This window comes from Pezoporus occidentalis, unplaced genomic scaffold, assembly GCF_034315485.1.
Source record: "Pezoporus occidentalis ecotype Australia unplaced genomic scaffold, CSIRO_AGI_Poc_V1 ctg179, whole genome shotgun sequence".
Lineage (NCBI taxonomy): Eukaryota > Metazoa > Chordata > Aves > Psittaciformes > Psittacidae > Pezoporus > Pezoporus occidentalis.
In genome coordinates, this window is record NW_026913629.1 from 1,313,468 (window position 1) to 1,332,880 (window position 19,413).

The 19,413-nt window shown below is 48.2% G+C and overlaps 2 protein-coding genes across 3 annotated transcripts in view; one reads left to right on the forward strand and one right to left on the reverse strand.

Annotated features, from left to right (window-relative positions):
• The window catches only part of IFT22 (intraflagellar transport 22), a 134,870-nt gene extending 130,443 nt beyond the window's left edge, over window positions 1-4,427 (forward strand). Inside the window, exon 6 of the transcript XR_009964080.1 lies at window positions 4,415-4,427. The gene's annotated coding sequence lies outside the window, so the exon portion shown is untranslated. The remainder of the gene's footprint in view (window positions 1-4,414) is intronic.
• Window positions 1-19,413, reverse strand: part of CAMKK1 (calcium/calmodulin dependent protein kinase kinase 1) — a 90,757-nt gene that overhangs the window by 14,593 nt on the left and 56,751 nt on the right. For both annotated transcript variants that reach the window (XM_062614927.1, XM_062614926.1), the window contains exons 5-12: window positions 19,343-19,394; window positions 18,641-18,774; window positions 18,041-18,077; window positions 15,857-15,878; window positions 13,839-13,927; window positions 1,936-2,135; window positions 1,172-1,225; window positions 27-100 (exon numbers count right to left, since the gene is read on the reverse strand). In XM_062614927.1, coding sequence (XP_062470911.1) covers window positions 27-100; window positions 1,172-1,225; window positions 1,936-2,135; window positions 13,839-13,927; window positions 15,857-15,878; window positions 18,041-18,077; window positions 18,641-18,774; window positions 19,343-19,394 — 662 coding nt within the window. The remainder of the gene's footprint in view (window positions 1-26; window positions 101-1,171; window positions 1,226-1,935; window positions 2,136-13,838; window positions 13,928-15,856; window positions 15,879-18,040; window positions 18,078-18,640; window positions 18,775-19,342; window positions 19,395-19,413) is intronic.

The window sequence follows — 19,413 nt, forward strand, 5'->3', positions numbered from 1 at the left end:
ACAGTAGCTGAGTAAAGTTCACTTACTCTTCTGGGAACTCCACAGGCTTGTTCTTGATCCTATTATGAAGACCCAGAATATATTCATCTATAAAAGGGCACTGTAAAACAAACAGAAGATTTTCCAGTTGTCAGAGAGCCTGGCATTGCTTAGGTGTTGTCACTCACATACACAAGTATAGTCTCTGTTCTCTCTTGATTCTACACAGAGATGGAGATAAATCAAATCTCCCCACAACAATAAATTGGGTTGTTCCTTATTAAAGAATAAATACAGAAGAACAGCAGAGGGATCTAGGGAATACATAAGTGGATTGGGATACCCCCCTCCATCCAGCCTATCAGGTGACTGTGAACTACACATTTTCCTTTTCTCTGCTCCACTTCTACCGGCAAAATGGAGATACCGGCCCAAATGAGACACCATTATAGACACAGGTCAAAGAATACTTTCCATCCTGACTTAGCTCTGCAATATCACACCAGGAATGGAGATAGCTCTGCGTCTGTCATCTCCCCTGCCACTTCCTACCCCTGAGCTGGATGCCTTACACCTGTGTGCTGGGATCTGCAGAGGTCAGTGCTTGGACAGGAGGTTCAGGTCACATACCTGCACACACAGACCCCACATACCTGCTGTACTGCTTGCCCTGGGAGAGGATGGGAGGGACAAGGGGCTTTTTGTGACAGGACAGGGCAAAGCCATGACAGGACATGGAGTTTGCAGAAGGCAGCTCTGAAGAGTTGGCTCTGCCAGAGAAGACTCTATCTGGCCCACCTCAGCTCTGGCAGACAGAGCTTTCTGTAATCTGGTTTGCTGAAGCGCTGAAGTAGCCTGGGACCAAACCTACACCTCCCTCCATGCCCTGTCTGGCTTGTTTCTAAATACAGGCAGCATGGATTAATCCTTCAACAAACTGTTCTTGGTGCTGCCAATGCCTCTCTAGAGTTGTAGCATGAACAACGGCTCTGAACACAGGGATCAACTCTAGAAACCATCCTTTCCACAGGTCACGTTAGCTCCTTCTCATCTGCAGGGTGATGGGGGAAAACAGGAGCTTGCAGAAGACAGGTCTTTGTTTCTAATATTTTCCTTTATTTGGAAAGGAATGAGTCAAAAGCCAGGCAGAGAGACTGCCATGCAGAGCTCCAGCAGCTGAAAGCCAGCTTACCTTCCCGTAAACAAAGCAGTAGAGGGTAATTCCCATGGCCCATACGTCAAGTGCCTGAAAGAAAGCATGTACAGGCAGTAAATGAGATGCAATCCAGATTATCTGAACGAGCTGGATTTTCCCACTGATTCAGAGAGCATTATTTGTATGCATTGAACATTTTCTGTTGTACTGTGCAGACTCTGCCTGAATCTGGGCTCCTAAAGGCATCTGTAGCATGCCTGAGGAATGAGGACTGTGCTGGGACAGACATTGCCTCTCTTGCCCTTGCTGTGGAGCACAGTAACCAGCAAGCAACTACTTCTTCTTGCAGATGACACCATGAAAGGCTGAACCTCAAAAGTCTTCCAGGCAAAAAAAAAACCATTAGACCATATCCCTATGTCTGCACTACAAGCCTCAGCAGTGCCTCTCACTTTCAGGAGATCAAGATACAACCTTGTTGTGCAGCAGCCCCCTGTGTCTCTTGATTATTTTGGAAAGGAATCAAGTTTCCTTCTTTCCCTTTGGGCAAGGAAAAGACTCTTAACATGGCTCCTGTCTGAGCAAGGATGCACAGTAAAGTGTCTGCCTGCTGCCCAGAACAACCAGTGTGACTTCTGCCTGGACTGAACACAGAATTAAAGCTCAATTTTACTTAAGAACAACCCTAATTTGCATCACAATCCCTGAGTGAGCAACACACAAAGGTTGCAGGTGTGGTGCTGCCCTTTGTGCTGTGCTTGGGGGTCCCATGAGACATCAAGCTGTGAGCAAAGACCTACCTTTCCACTGAAACTTTTGCCGGTGTCTGAAATGGCCTCTGGTGCCATGAAGGCTGGTGTCCCTGCCGTGCTGGAAAGCTGGGCATCATTCCCTTCAAATTGATTGCTGACTCCAAAATCAGCGATTTTGACATGCCCATCATCTCCCAAGAGCAAGTTGGAAGGCTTGATGTCCCGGTGAATGATCTTCTGGTAGTGCACTGAAACAAAACACAGGAGCATGGTCTGTCACAGCAGCCAATATACCCAGGGGAAGGAAACCTGTCCAGAAGGGCACCTGACTCAAAGCTACTGCTGTGTATGTAATCTAATGTAGTAGCAGTTCCATTTCCTATAGCCAGTCCTTTCTGGTGCCTCACTGATACATACACCAGAGTACAACACTCAAATACATCTCTCACCAGTAATCAGGCAAAGAAGAGACATGAACCCAGAAACACCCCAGCCAGGGGGACCACGCTTTGCTGTTGGAGAAGGAACCACTCAAACTCTGTAGATTTGTTTGGCCTTATCATTTCAGCTGGTGAGTTGAGCAACTTGCTGTATGAAGCAGGGAGTGGAAGGGAAGTGGTTGACTCCTCAGGAACTTGGAGAACAAGTTTAAAGATCAAACCCAATTTTCAGAACCCAAAATGACCCCAAAAGACTTTACCGAACAGGAGATGAAATGCACCAAGCCTTTACTGCCCTTCGCAGGGGAACAGGACCCCTCGGCCTCCCTCTGCCACTGGCCACAACCACCGTTTTCACATTTCCTTCTTGCAAACAGAGCATGGTTTTTTTTATGCCTCCACATGAGCCCTTATCTCCTAGGAAACATGTAATTGGGTGGAGGAAATGCTGGTCTAACCCTTTCCTGCTTTACAAACCTGGTCCACACATTGCCATGAAGGCAGCCTGCTCTACAGAGCATCCCCATTTATGGTTTAGGATGAAGAAAGAACAAGCTTCAAGTAACTGTTCTGCTCTTTTCAAGCCAGCTTTCCAGCAGGCCGTGTCTGGGGAGGGGAAGTCCCACTCGGAGGTATGTTTGTCTGGAAGGACCTCTTGTTAGTTTGAAGCACAGCTGGGGGATGCTCTCCTTGGCACATTAAAGAGCCGATGCGGAGACCCAGCAGACTAAAACCCACTGGAGAGCACTGGTGCTCACATCCTCTTCCAGACGTGCGGCAACTAACTGCGTGGCCACGTTGAGATGTGAGCCAGTTAATGCCATAACAGCCTGGCAAGGCAGTGAGGATAAACATGGCAAACCCTGCAACAACAGTCATTATGAGGAGACATCTGCTCCGCAGCGAAGCTGGTTGCAAGCTGACATTTCGTTATGATAATATAGGGAGAGGAAAAAACAAGTGAGGGGGAGCAAAGTTTTTCTTCTGGAGATGATGAGCTGCCTTTCAGGCAGGTGTCTGCCTGATACCACAAGGATAAGATTCCCAGTGCCTCTAAAACAAACAATAAATACAGGGCACAAATACACACGTACATCCCTGGAGCTAAGTGTGGAAACTGAGGGAGTTAAACTAGGCAAACAGGTACTCTAGGCTTCTTATTATTTCTTCTATACAGGAAAGGAAAAATCCCAGACCAAACCCATAAACCAATTCCCATATCAAATAACTATTTATTTTGTAGAACCCATTCTCTGCCTTTGTGCAATCTAATAAAAGCAGAGGGAAAACGCAGGCAGTTTGCCAGCTGCTCTGTGTTTGTTCAGTGCCCAGCTCAGCCTGGTACCCAGCAGATCTGGGCACTGCTGGCTGTTAGGCACAGAAGCAATATCAAATGTTGAACAAATAAGAAACACATCCTTCACAAAAACGAAAGCTATCAAACACTAGGGTCAATGAACATGTGTGCTCCCCAGTCTAGAACACGCATGTGCTTGATGTCAGTGTCAGGGACAGTCTGACCACTACTGCACAGCGCCTGAAGGGCAGAAGAGCACAGCTTGTGCTCTCAGGAGTGAGCCTGACACATCCCAGGGCTTTGCAGTGCAATGTCAGCCAGGTGCTTCTGCAAACCTGGCACAGTTTAAATCATATACCAGGATGGGAAAGAGATGGGTGCAGAGGGAAGTGGCTGGCTAGGTCAGGAGCAGCAGTGTCCAACCAGGCACCATGCTGCTGTTTGTGTGACAGTAATGAAAGTCTTGTGCCAGCTGGCTCCAAAGACTTCTGCTATCTCCAAATCCTCTGCCTCCTAATCCAGCTGCCTTGTACACAGCCATGAAGGGAGAAGGATGTGGGACAGGAATTGTGCACTGAGCACCAGCTGGTGTAAGTGAACAAGGCTCCATCACAGCTGCAACAATTGTAAGAGCAACTGCTCATGTTTGCCAAGAGATGATTTGGAATGGAGCTGCTAACCTGATGAAGGCAACCTGAAATCTCTTTTCTGCTCTGAAACAACACAGTTCTTACAGTCCCAGTGTGTCAGCTGCTGTGGACATCCTCCCCAGCACAGCTATCCAAAGCAGGCTTCAAAACACACAGTCTTATCCTCTCCTGCCCTGTGCCTTGCCACTGGTACAGCTCAGTACAATACAGGGCTGCAGAAAGAAGAGTAAAAGATGCCCCCCAAATCATTCCCAAGCAACAGAAAAACCTGGCTTGTTTAAGAGCTGCAGAAAGGCAGCAGGACTGCTCATCCGGAGTACAGAAACACACCTAAGCTCAGAAAAACCTCCCAACCCACCAACTCCTGCTGCAAGGGCAGATCTCCTCCAGGTAACACATTGCAGAGAGAAGGGCAGGAAGCAACTAATTCAGCAGGGCTGGCCAAAGGCTGACAGGCAGAGCAGTGGGATGGGCCTGCAGTGACACAAGCATCACTGCCACATGCTGCAGAAGGAGCTGGGGACAGAGCTGTCTTGCAGGAAAGGTACTGGTTAAACCAGTGTGATCTGATTTCCAGCACAACATGCAGAGGGAAAGATGGTGTTATCCCTGCAGAACTCCAGAGGGAGAGCTAAGCATCTCAGAAATAAAAGCCTAATGATACCCTCCAGACTGCTGATGACTGTACAGAAGGGACAGGACCCACAGAGCCACCCAAGGAGAGCACGACGGCCACAGTCAGTTAAACACAATCACCAGCACAAATTAACCCTCTAATGTCAACAGCCTGAACCATCTGGGAGCAAGTTTATTCCCTCTGCAGATGTTAAGAGCAGCAGATAGGCAAGGGACGTTCGTTAGGATTGCTATTCAACGTCACTGCAAGCCAGGACCAGAGGTCCCAGAAACAAAACACTCTTTCTGTCCTTATGACTAAGGACACACTGTGATGCCGCTGCTAGCAAACAGGAGCAGGGCTGTGTCAGGCACAGAAAGGACAGCACTTCCAACACCTGAATAAAAACCCCAAATGTGCTTTAAGGAAGCATAACCAAAATAGCTCTCTGTAACAGCTAAACTTGCTCCATCAGGGTTTGGGGATTATTCTTTTAAACTAACCCATGACCTCCTCAGGAAGGACCATCCCATCCATGCCTCCCTTCCAGGCCCCACCTACCACACACAAGGGGGACATCAACAGCTGAAACGCACTCATTCTCATGCAAATGTACTTGTCTGCATCCCTCCCAAAGTCAAAAATCCTGGAAAGGATCCTGCTCCTAAAGCAGAGGCCAGCAGCTCACAGGAACAGCCTCCCTGGGCTCCAAGGTGCTCTGTGCTTTCTGTGCTGACAGGCCCAATTCCAAGAACAGATCAATACCTCTTCATAATGAAAATGAAACAGTGTTAAGATATCACAGAGCCCTTAGGAGAAAGCCTGATTCTGCAGCACTCTTAAATTCGGTTTTATTAGATCCATCCTTCACCTCAGTGGATAGGTGACAGAAGTTCAGGGCTATTTGCATCTGAATAACAATTCCATGGATTTCTAGAGCATCAGCTAGGCAAAGATCCCAAAGCACATTAGAAAGACTTGTTTGCTAACCTCAGAGCCACCCCATGAACAAGGCAGGCAGGACAGGGGAGAGCCCACGTAGGACACTGCCATCAAAGCCTGTGTTAGAAAGCCTGACCGGGCACATCTCAGGGTGATGTTTCACCCAGCGGGGCTCAGAAACAAGGGAAATCACACCTAAAAGTTTAGACTGTCTCCTGACTTCAGGCACGGAGTGCAAACGCCTAAGAAAAGCTGGCTTGAAGGCCAATGCTATGTGGTGGAGAGATACAACCTCAGAGGATTCGGAGCACTCAGGCTGTGAGCAGCAGTTGGGAAAGGACTATCTCTTTCTCTCACTTACAGACATTGCATTACAATTGCAGGTATGCTACACCTACTGCCTGTAGCAGCTGGGATGAACCCATGCTTGGCTGTTCAAATTTGAGAGCGTATGAAATAACTGCCCAAAATAAAAGGTCTCTGAAAATCTGGCTTTTCAGGACTTTGTTTCTCCATTACGATGTATTTTAAGTCAGTTGGTATTAGCAGCATGAATACAATAGTCTGGGGTTTTAAGTACAAACCAAAGTAACCCAGAGTTCCTCAGAGCAATGAGGATGTGGGGTGTGCCATGCTGGGGCTGCCCCCTGCTCCTGCTTTCACACCTTCCCAAGAGGGGCAGAAAGAAAAGCACCCACAGGGCTCCATGAAGAGTTGGTCCTTATGGCAGCCCTTGTCCCAGTATGGACTCCGAAAGCCTCTTCAGCAGCACACCTGGATTACTCACATCTTCTCAACAGTTTCAGGCAGTCTGTACCCACTTCTCCCATTGCTTCATCAGCACCACAAACATGGTTCCTCATGCTTGGCCCTTGGACAACAAGACAGCGTGTCTTTAATGTCAAGTGGCTGTCACAGCTGCCTCGTGGCACTCTGCCATCCAGATGCCTCCAAGCTTCCAAACAATCTGGGTGCTGACTATCCAGGGAATGAGCCCCTGGTCTGTATTTCCAGGCCACAAAACACATCCATTGAGGACACTGCTTTGGCACATGCTGAGCATCATCTCTGAAAAGCCAGCGGGTGATTTGGGAATGGTACTAAAAGAAAGCAATGGCTCCTACCTGCAAGTGCAGCACACAGCCCTGCCTGGCCTCTCTGCGTGTCTCCTGTTGCTCTGCCTCTCTGCTCCATCACTGCTTGTTAGCACAGCTCCATTGAACACATCATTTCTTGCTGTTCAGTCCCTTGGCTTTTGCTGCAATGTGCAACTCGCTTCACAAATGCTTCCCCCATTTCTAGATCCCACAGGTCATTCAGAGACTAAATAGGCTTTCCTTTTTATTCAGAAGCAAACATCTGGGAACTGTCTGCCTAGACTGACAACCAGAGAAGAGAGGTGGAAGTGTTAGCAACAGAGATTGTCCCTCAGTCCTTTTAGAAGAGGTGCTTTTCACTGCATTCCCTTCTGGAAACCTTAGACCTCCAACAGGCTAATACCAACTTGCTAAAAGCTCATTTAAAAATTATCCATATAAAACTTTGCAATGCACTGACACATCCTATTATTTACTGAGTCTGAAGCTGAATTATAGTTGATTAGAAACAGAATCCCATTCCCATTCAAGGGCAAAAGCAATCCATATGGTGCTACTGCAGAGTCTGCTTAGTATTACTCTCACATCAGCCCTGTAGCAAAGAAATGATTTAACACCCTCCCAAGAAAACTGCTGCACCACCATCCAGAGCTTAAGACAGAATTCTGCTCTCTGAAGCAAGCCTCTGTACTTGCCTGCAGTGTTCCACTGAGAAAGCGACAGAGGATGTGGCTGTAGTGGGCTATGCAAGGAGAACACCTTCCCTCTCATGTTCAGCTCATTGCATGAGCCTTGTGTAGCTGGGGTGAGGATCCCAGCTCTCTTCACCATTCTGCCACTCTCGTCCTCCATCCATCGAAGCTTTGCCACTTGAAAAGGGGGATCCCAACACCCAGCACTGCCCAGCACTTTGGAAGAGTTCAGTTTCCATTTGTGCTCCATCTTCAGCACCTGCTGACCATCATACTCTCAGCAAATGCGACAGGGATAGGATACAGCCAGTAGGAAGCAATAGGGAAGGTGAAGAAGAGGTAGAGCCTTGCTAAAGGCTTCTACACCTGTCCTCCAGCCTATACGAGCACATCACAATATCACCAGTCACAGGGGACAAGCTTCCTGCCATGGCTACACACATGCCAATGTTGTTTGAGGGATCACTGGGAAAGCTGGAAGCAGGGTATGTGCAGCACGTCCTGCCAGAACAGCCACTCTGTGCCATGGGCTGCTTCTAAACTGAGCACGGCCACTTACATAACTGCATCAAACAACATCACAAATCAAACAGCCTGATCTTTCTTAAGAGGCTCTAGCACATCTCTCTGATCTGCTCCACCAGCTCATTACTCTCACTCTTACACAAAGCCCTCATGGACCAGTATCAGCAATGCTTGTGGTTATGTGAAAGGGTTTTTGGTTGTTTTAATCATCTAAACAGAGCTTGTCTCCACATGATAAAACACAAGCCAGCCCCTCTTCTCCTGCTGCTGTCATTTAGAACACCCAGCACCTTCCAGCTATAGCTGCAGTCAAGAGTCCTCACCTCTACATGCTCCATTCTGAGGAACTCTTAACTTGTGCAGGCAAGAGGCAGGGGCACAGGAGGAGCAGTTCCCTATTTCCCACATGGGAACGGAGGCACAGACGGATCAAGTAGCTTGCTGGGAATCACAGCAGAGCATGTAGCAGCTCCATCACAGACTCATGTCCCAGCTCTGCTGGCCCACACCAACACGAGGTCTGAGGAATTTGCCTGTGTCAACAGCCAAACCAGACCAAACCCATTTAATGCCACTGATGTTTGAGTGCACTCACACTGGTTTAGGTTGCAGTAGATATTTTCAGAAGAGACAAGCCTGTGTCGACTCAGCTATTGATTTATTAGCTTAAATTTCCTTTTAAGACAATGGAAATTATACTCACATCCTGATGGTCAAGTAGATTAAGTCTCATCTCAGAAAAGCCAGCTCTGCTTGCATATTAGGCACTTAGGGCTCCAGAGCATCACAAGGATTCATACAGGTGCCCTGCATAGAGCTGCTGTTGGAAAAGTAACTTCCCGATGGCTTTACCTGTGTGTCATGACTTTCCCTTCAACCCAGTAGCTCAGATGAGACAAGCATTCCCCTGCAGAGGGGACCAGAATTGCCACCCTTAGCTTCCTTAGATACAGTCACAGGAGGGAAACTGTGCACTTTCTGCAGAGAATACAGGAAATAATGTTTTTCCTTCCTTTCAGTCACACTGACAGCAACTGTTAGAGCCTCTTATGAGCTGAATCCAACACTGAGCTGGCAGCTGAACAGCATCAGGGGCAGTCGCTATGCTTCATCTCCACTGTGCAAGTGAGCAGGGTTTTCCCCTGGGTCAAGCTTGTATGCATGCTCTGTGCTAAGTACCTGTTCCTGGCTAGTGTCACGGCCAGGTTACCTGCCCAGACACACTGCCCATTTGCTTTCCTATTCTTTCCTTAGGCTCTTACTGAAAGAAGCTACTTGTGTCCCAGTCCTAAAACCAAACTGGCATGGATACCTGCCTGGCATATCCCTCAAGTCTTTTGAATAGAACTCTCACTCAACCTCTCCTGTGGCTCCCACATACATCTGCCACTGGAGAAGAGTTTAAAGTTTCTACTCCTTGTGTTGAACCAAACATTTGCTCCCAACAAGAAAACATTTCTGTCCAGAAGACAGCAGCCTGACACTGGAAGAAAACCCTCTCATTACATGCTTCACCTGGTACTGGTTTCCACTGTTCATCTGCCAAAGCAAACTGGCATGACACCAAGTTCTCCTTCAGTGAAACCCATTTACTGTCCAGTTATTAAATGTAAGTCACCACCAGTTGGTCCAGGATATGTGAAGTAAACCAGCAGAATATCTTTGTCCAGCAAACCTTTAGGCTTTGTTGTGGGGTGGGTATGTCAGCTCCTGCAAGCTTTCTCTAACGGATGGTCAAAGGGGTGGAAGGCCACTTGGCACAGACTAGAACAGCCTCGAAAAGCCACCCATGAAGATGTGACAGAGGTTTATAACCCAGGGCTGGCACAGAGATGGTGTGATTGTTCCCAAGACACTGAAACCTGTAGGATCAGACTCAGCCCTGAATTCACCTTCCAGCTTTCAGGGTTGACTCCTGCCACAGCTGCTAACTCCCTCAGTGACTATTCACTAGCCAGCACACCTATTTCTGCTGGGTATCATTGGGAAAGCAATGTTTGCCTTACTACAAGGGAGACTGAAGCTTAAATAACCCCAGATAAGCACTACTAGAGGGAAGTTACAAGTGGAAAGGGGGGTAATTGCACATATACCCAATTCACAGAGATGCTTAAGCACATGCTTTAGTTAACGATACAAATAATCCAGCAAGACTTTGCCATCCAAAGAACTGAAGTACATTCTGAAATTACCACTCCAGTAGCGCTTACAACACGCAGACAACAGCCTGTCTCCCCAGCACACGAGGGGGTGTGTGCAATGCTGTCAGTAAGGGGGCGGGTGGGAGGTGTGTGTGCTTACAAGCAGGAGCAAAAGCACTCTGTTTTGTAGGGCCCATTTCCCCAGGATAGGAGTTAAGGTTTGCATGTGCTTAAGTAACTCCTGACATAGTCCGCACAACAGAGCCCAGGTCTAAGACAGGAATACAAGAAACAGAACATGTGAACCAGTTAAATTATGGCACTTCAGCTCAAAGTATTTCTCAGCAGTTTGGGGGCCAGAGGAGGGGATTCTCTACCATGGGTGGATCTCCCTGGCTCTCACACTGAACCTGCCTGTTTCTTCGTTGCTTAATGAATGAGGCTGGGACCATGCCATTGCCTGGATGGGGGAGCTCTGTCCCTGCCTCCCACCATGCCCAAGCCAGTCATCCCAACCACCATGGGATATTTCTGCTCTCATGACCACTGCCTCCCTCCAAACACTGCTGCCCAGAGCCAGCCCTCTCACAGGCCTCCACCCCACGCAAGCATCACCAATAACCAGTGGAGCCTAGTCCCCATGGACACACGGTGGCCAGGGACCATGTGCCACCACTGGTAATTTAAAAGGTGAGCCCATGTCTCCCACCATGCAGCCCCTTATCCACTCATCCCAGCCCATCTGCACTGAGGGCAACGCACAGCCCTGGATTAATACTTTGCAGGCTCCGACAGGAGTTTGCAACTTGTAATTCAATAAAGCCCAAGCAGCAATGATGCATTTGCTGCTGTGATGACTGCAGGCTTCAAGCAGCTGCATGGTTATTGAGCCTCCCAAATTACATAACAATTATGTATGCTTACATCAAAATTACCTTGCAATCTTTGCATTGCCTGGCAACACTTCTCCTTCAGTGTGCACGAACTGGTGTGCTTTTCCTCTTAATCACATAGTAATTGCCATGCATTTAGCCAGAACACCATTTTTAACTTCCATTTGCTAATAAAATAAATGGTTACTCAATAGCCCAAAATAAAGCATCCTATTGTTCCTGTTGCTTGGGCATCCTATAATTTATTACCCACTTTCACTCTGTCTGCCTAGGACTACCCACACTTTACTTTTATTTAATACTATCTTCAAAACTCCAAGTCTCCTCTGAGCAGGGATGTAGTGCCAGCAGCATCCAGCACAGCAGAGCTTGGCTCTCCCAGCTCAGGCGAGCAGGTTCTCCTGTAATATGAATGCTAATGAGAATATAAAAAGCTGCAGTCTTCACCCTTCCAACTCTACTGGAAAAAAGTCTTGAGTTTCCCATTCATATACACATTCCCACCAGCTTCCTGACTGATTCTGGCAGCACCTGGAAGCTTCTGGACTGTCCCAGGCTTGCAAACATTGATTTTATTTCCACCCACTTGTTTTAGACGAAACCAGAGGTGGTGTTTGTATTGCAGTGTGGAGATGGACCTGGGCACTGCAAACCACCCTCCTCTGCCTCAGCAAGGTCTATAATACTCAGAGACTTTTCTTTGCAGGTGTCTGAAACCAGGTGAGCCTTCAAAAGCCTTAAAGAAGTGAGGGGCTTGCCCTGGCTCGGAGGAGCAAAAGGTTGCAGGGGCCACTGGAAACCCATGAAATGAGGCAGAAGCGGCTCAAAGCTCTACTGCAGTATGAAATGTCACTTTGGAGTTTGATGCTGCTACATGCTGGCTTTTTGAAAGCACACTAAAAACAATTCCCTCTGGTTTATTAAAGGAGCAGGTTCTTATTTCCTAAGGTTGAAACAGCTGGAAAGGGTAATTCCTTCTGGTTCAAACTGGCTACCTCATTATTTTGTTTGCTGCCCCTTAGTTCTTGTGGTTTTAGATACAGAGAAGATTCATCCCCTGTTCATCACCTCCCTGACAGTTAAGATTTTATCAGCCTTTGTCATATTACACTTTCCCATAATAATTTTAAAATCTTAAGAGCTTTAGTCTTTGTACATGAGATGTTCCAGCACCATCCTGATCACCCTTCTCAGGCCCTTCTCAGTTCTAGAGAGCCATTTCTAAGACAGGTTGAGCTGACTTGCACAAAATACTCAAGGTACTCCTTGCCTGTACCTAAGAGTCTTCCAGATCCAAATCACTGTATAATGACATTTTTTGTTTTCTTCTCTATTTCATACCCAATAATTTCCCAAACCTTGTTAGCTTTGCTGAATGGCACTAAGTAATGGGCTGGCATTCTCAAGAGAGCCATCCAGAATGAAGTCTGAGTGAGAATACCTAATTTAGAGCCCATCCCCATGCACATATCTTTAGTGGTGTTTCTCCCCCTCATGCATTACCCTGCAGTCAGCAACTGAGAAAAATGAATTTTTATCATTCCATCACTTGCTATTGTGGCATCTTCCTCCCAGACTTCACAGTCAGCTCTAACAATGACCATTCTGCATAATTAGATGTCATCACCAACCTCTCTTATTGTACTCTACCCTTTTACTGGTCATTCAGGAATACATTGAACAACCCAGGCCACAATATGGATTCCTGTTTAACTGCACTAGTGACTTTTCTTCATTGTGAAAGCTGTATTCCTACTTTCCTGACTGTTTAGTCATTAATCTACAAAAGGCCATTCATCCAAAGAGACTTATGAGGTTCTTTATGAGCTACTGTTAATGGATCTAATCAAAAGCTATTTGGCAGTCAAAACACAATTAAGTAACAGGATCATCTTATCTACATGTTTGTTTTCTCTTCTGGAAAACTAACAGATCTGTAAGGCATGAATTGCTTCTGCAAATCTGTATTGTCTCTTCCTCCTCATATTCAGCCCTCTAACCATGGTCAATTCTTTAGTGCATCAGTGTGCAAAAGCAGCAGTCAATGATGAGATCACAAACTCTACAAAAGGGCTGTCTACAAGGAGGACAGCAGAATCAAACAGGCACAGAGACAAATGCAGCTCACCAGCAGTTTCACAATGCTCCCAGCTGGTACAGAAGCAGTAACTGCAGACCAGCCAGCTCATGGGTATCTCTCGCACATGAGACCACTGCATGGGTCCTGGCAGCACCCTGTGCATGAACTGCTCCAGTGCAAGTAGCTCAGGTGAAGATACAGGCAGGGCCCTAAGATGAGTGAGCAGCAGGGGATCCAGGTTGGGCCTTATTTACTTTGTTCCAGCTGTATCTAACTGGCTCAGTCCATGTCACTGCAAACACCCATTTTCTGGCTCTGCTATTACCTTCAAAGACACTCTCCAGAAGGAGATAAACTGTAGAAAAAAGGAAGCAGCTATTTACCTAATGTCCTTTCCAAGGAAAGCCAGCTCCCCACATCTGTGATACTGCCTGGGTAAATCTGAGCTCAGAGGGTCACCACCAACTGCAAACCCCATCACATGCAATTAGAGGAGACCTCTCTTGCTCAACTGAGAGGCTTCTCCCCAGCTGAGCAGGAGGCTCTGCAAAGCTGCTGTCAGCGCTGGTGGTACTCACAGTACTCTATGCCCAAGACGATATCTCGGAAGTAGAGCCGAGCCTGCTCCTCACTGAAGGGGTTGTCACTTGGTACCTCCATGACAGGCCTGTTAGGAAGAGGGAAAGCAACTAAGTACTTTGCAGAATGGCACTAACACTCCTTACTGGAGGAGTTGCACATTCTCCATCACCACATCTCCACCACTGAGGGCCACAGTCCCAACAGATTCTGGGTGCTGTGTCATGGGATGGAGGCACAACCATCCCTTCTGGACATGGTGACACCAAGGTTAGTGAGCTCAGCTAGAGGTGGCTGGTGGCTTTTCACAATCCCTGAAGCCAGTGTGAGCCACAGCGTCCTTGTCAACATCAGGATTAACTGCTGCTGGCTGCACAAAATAATGCAAATACTATTCACTCAGGGTGCTAGTAGGAAAAGCAGAGTGAAAGAACAAAACTGGATCTGGCCTTAGGTTTCTTGCCAAAGCTACTTATGGCTGTGAGCACCAGCACCACCGGGAGGTACCAGGCAGCAGTGGGGAAGGAGAGCCCGTTCCTATGTACTGGATGTCTTGTCTGCTGGGGCTCAGTCCTGAAGCAACACCAGCATGCAGCTAGCCTAAACCAAGGCAGAATCCAGAAGCAAACTCCTGGCTCAAAGGTTAAGTGGGAATGTTTCTAGCATTGTGCTAAACTGCTTTGAAAACCTATTTAGCTGTTCAGGGATCAGCCATTCAGCCCTGAACAGCCAAGGTTACCTGGTCAGCTTCTCCTCTCCCTTCCTTTGTATGCTTCCTTTGTATGCTTTCCACTGCTGAGAGATGCACAGTATCCTCTAAAAGCCCCTCCTCTGCCTGTGCCTGAGGGCAAAGAGGCTGTAAGAGCTAGTCAGCATCTTCTGTTCCCCAGAGGAAGAATGGCAGGAGCTAAGGGTGGTTAGTCCCATTTGTGCTCAGCAGCTTGACCTTGCATTTGGACATATGCCCACTGACTTGAGCTGGATTTAAGTGAGTGCTTCTGAGACACTGTCCTTGCAACCAAACCCTGGTGAAGAGCCCATCTCTGATCCAGGGAGAGAACCAGGCTCTGCGGCTCTTCCCCTTAGCACCCAGCAGCAAATCCTCCCTGCAGCATTGCTCCCCCCTCCCCTGCTGCCCATTTGATTGATGACCATCTCCCATTTGCATTTTCCTGCCACTGCCTTCTCTCCCTCTTTCCGCACATTTTCCTGCTGCTGAAAGCAGGGAGAAATAATGTGAGTGGCAGGACTGGCAGAGCCACTAATGGAGTCTAATTGCCTTCTGCTAGAGGCAGACAGGCCACACTGCACGTTCCTTGGCCACAGCTGATTACAGGAGCTTCCCCTTGGCCCCCTCTCCTACAGGATAGACATCAGCCTTGTCACCAGGGAGACTGGGGAGCCTCTCACCAGCAACCTGCTGGAGCTGGCAGCCTGCAGGAGGCTCGCTTATGGGAGCAGAGGGAAAATTAAGCCTTTTGGGAATCTCCCCCATCCTGGCAGAGCTCCCCTGAGCTCTCTGTGACTTTGCAGAGCTGCAGAATCAGTGCAGGAGCAGCAAAAAGCAGTGAGAGACTCCCATCACCTTATCACTTCTTCTGCAATGGAAAAACAAAACAGCCTCCCACACCACCTTAGTGGTAGGGGCACAGTAAGGCAATGGGTGGCAGTAAGTGCTGATGCAACCTTAAACCACTTGTGCCAGAGGAAGCCACGATGTGGCTGTTACCCAGCAGAGTATTGCCATTAAAACCTTTTCTTCCAGGCACCTGATGGGGAATTGGCTTCCAATTTGTTTTCCAGACCAAAGCCTGACACGAGGAGATGCCCTCCAGCCCATCGTTATTCACCACATCATTCCATGCTGTAACAGAGCAAAACAGCTGGATTTTGCCTCCTCTGTGCTGGCCTGCAGAGAGCAGTTTGCCACTGCACATATTAAACCTCCATTTCACCTAGGAAGCTAATGATGAACACCAAAACTCTCGACAGAAGGAATCCCAGGAGGGCTACTTACCCTTTCCTCAGGAGATCAAACACTGCAAGAAAAGGAAATCAAACCATGAATGAATCAGAAGAGGAGACTGGGCTTGTTTTCTCACCACCTACAAAAACACATCCATTCCCATACCTGCAAAATCAATTTCTCTCCAATTCACTTCTCTTCCCTCACCCGTGTCAATGAAAATATTCATCTCTCCAGCAAACACAAGCATCTCCCACCCCTGCCGGCTCCACGCAGGGAGGCAGTGGGTGCTAATTTATCAGCCACATCTCTGCTGCTCCCAGTGCTTCTGTGAGTCCTGGCTCCTTCAGTACCTCCAGGGAGGCTGTTTGGTGTGATATTTCTGCTAAATTGCTGATGCTCAAGGAGCTGCTGTAAGAACATGTTGCTCTATTTCTGCTGTGTCAGTCAGCAGCACAGCTACATGGCTGTCAGAAGCAAACACTCCCTGGCAGGAGCAACTGGAGAGGATTTGTTGGTGTGAGCTGAGGTTTGTAGAGCACATCAGTTTTTGGGTCTGATGAGGGGGTCAGTGGCAATGTGGTTTTCTGACCCCATCTCCTGCAAACAGGCTCAGGATCTGCTTTACCTAGTAGGAGAGCTCTTTCCTCAGGAATTACTAAGGGGTTTCTTTGCATCTCCCAAGCAATCAGGTCAGACTGCCTTCCCCAGAGCACCAGGCAGCCCTGCTTACACCTGCAGTGCCACAACAAGGCAGCCTGCGTTGGCTCATCTTGCTCTCCAGGCTGAAGAAGCTGCAGCTTGTGGCAGCATTTCAATATTCAACCATCCTCTGGCATTGCAGGTTGCCCAGTTCCTCCTGGCACCCTCCATCCCCTGCTTTCTTCCCAAAGAGCATGCAGCAGAGTGCTCACAGCAGTACTTCATGCCAGCAGTAACCAGCAAAGAGCAATCTCCACTTTCTCTAGCTTAGCTCTGTAGCGGGAGGCATTTTTGGAAGGAGGAAGGTGCAGTTCTCATTGCCTGGGTCAGCAGGAGGATGGAGGAAGCCCACTTGCAGAAGGCTCAGTCCTCAGCAGTGCTGAGCACCCGCAACTTCTCCTCGCTGCTGACAGAGCTGCAGAGGCATTGACTTCGCATTGCTTTGACTGAACCACTCATGGGATCCCAGGCAGAGCAAATGGGAGCAAAGAAGTGATGGGGCATGGACAAGAGAGACACAACCACTACCCCCTGCCCAGGGACCAGTGCAACCTCCCCAGGAGCCCCAGTGGGACCAAGAGATTTCCCACTTGTCCAGCTGCTATTGCTGCCAGTTGTGAAATCTTGCTCCACAACAGGTTGGGGTTTGAGGTTGGTTGGTTTGTTTTTTTTTTTTGTTTTCTTCTTTGCTGCAGCTGTTTTGAATTCCTCATGCATTTATTTTCATTCAACAAAGCTTGCTACCTCATTTCTCCCCTTCTCTCATCCCTAGGAGTTCAGGCCTTTAAACAAGAGCCTCAGCTGCCCTCCCCATCACACAAGCATCAGCCTTGGCTGCTGCTTTGAGATGCTCCCGCAGTGCCACTGGGGCTCCAGCCGGAAGGGAAAAGTGGCCTTTCAAAGGCAAATAGCTTCATTTTCGAGGCAGAGCCCCCTTTCACAGGCAGCTTCAAAAGCATCCCATAACTATTTCATGAGAAGCAACCTTTGAGCCTGTCTCATGAGGAAACATTACAGGGAAGCAGAGACAGAAGAGGGTCAGCCATTCCCCTCCTCTGGGCCATCTCATAGGGCAATTCAGTGCTGCTGTTGTAGGGGGACCTGAGGCTCAGTGGGATGTTCAGTGTCTCTGCAGGGGTCAGACTGCTTTCCAGAGTCATCACCACTATCCACTGCCCACAGGCAGAGTCTGGAGAGACCAACCTCATACCAGGAGGATGAGGAACCATCCCACACCCTTCCTTTTTCTCCCAGCTCTAGGACTGGAACTGACGTAGTCTGACATAGCCTCTGTCACATCTTCCTTTGTGTCCCCATGTCAAAGGGAGGTGCACAGCTGTACAAAGACACAAAGCTGCCTTACTCTACTGCAAGAGGCCCTTCCATCCCACTTGCCTTTAGAGGCATTTAACTTTTCAGAAAGGATAAGTCTGCTGAAGTTGGTACAAGTTTCCTCTCAGTACTGACCCCAAGCCCTGCTACTTCCATCACTATGTCTAAGCCCAGACAGTTCTGGTAGCATACATCACATACCCATGTACAAGTTGTCCTCTGCAGGATCATCAAGGACCTGTAATGGATAACAGAGAGATAAGGGGAAAGGGAAAAGAAAAAGTGCAGAAAGAATAAGAAGGAACATTTTCCTGCTCCCTGTACCCTGTGCTGAGCTGTAAAGCACTGAGAATGCCTTAGGCTGGTGTTGAGATACTCCTGCAGAAAGAAGGGCTTTGAAGGACACATTTTCCTGTCTCCACAAAAAGCTGGGCTTCTGCCTGTATTTGGAGGAACAGCCTCCCAGTAAAGGCACTGTCTAACTTGACCTCAGCCACTAACAAAAATGACACCAAAGCCTTGCACTTGTGCACCATCCCAGGCTGGGCTACACACAAGTCTCACTGGTCAAAGCTTGCTGGTACTTCCACAAGCACAGCTAGCTGCCTTCTCCTGGGCACCAGCCCAAAGGCCAAGGTAAGTCTGTCAGTTTGACATATGTGATTGGGATGATCTTGCTTGGTATCACCAGCCTACATTTCTAAATAACTATTTTAAACCAGTTTTGGCTCAAGTAGGAGCAGCTGAAGAAGGAAGAAAAGAAACAGGCTTGTTTCTGTGTAGGGTGGAGGAGCAGCTCACCTCTATCAGCTTAACAATGTTGACATGGTCCAGTTTCTTTAAGATGGCTATTTCCTGATAAACTCTCTCCAGTGGTGCCATGGGTTTTGGCTGTTCTCCAGAGGATGCTTTCGACCCTCTGGGAGGTGGCCGACCTGAAAGTGGGATAACGTGGTGAAGAGCAGCTCACTTCTCAGCAGCACCTGGCATGCAGGAGTAAAGAGCCACTGCCCCCTCTGTGCAGATACCTCCAGCTATTCTGGAAGATCTCATCACCTTGTTAGCATCCCAAAGCATTACAGTCTCCAACTGGAACTGAGATTTAAAAGCCCCATTCAGACCAGATTCCCAGCATGGTCTCTTTGCCACGTCCCGCAGACCAGCCACTGGAGCCAGGTGCTATCTGAGAGGGTAGAAGAGCCCCTGGGGAGGAGGGGGTCTATCCTGCCCAACTGCCAGTGCTTAATTAGGCTTCATAGATGGTGAATGGAAGAGTCAGCACTTCAAAGAGACTCGATATCAAAGCCAGGTACCTAATTACTGGTGCACTGAATTTCCCTGTGGTTGTGCCTCACCTTCACTACCCACTGCATTTTAAATGGCTCCCAACTACTTGGGCAGCTTTCAAACTAGGCCAAGCTCTGCAGTCCTTGCAGATAAGGTTTCTACAGAGGTTTTCCTGGCTCAGGACAACAGGCAGACCTCTAAATGCGAGATACCCACGTGGAAATCCATACTGCTTCAAGAGCTTCTTTTTGGAGAGGACTTTCATGGCCTGAAGGAAGAAGGAAAAG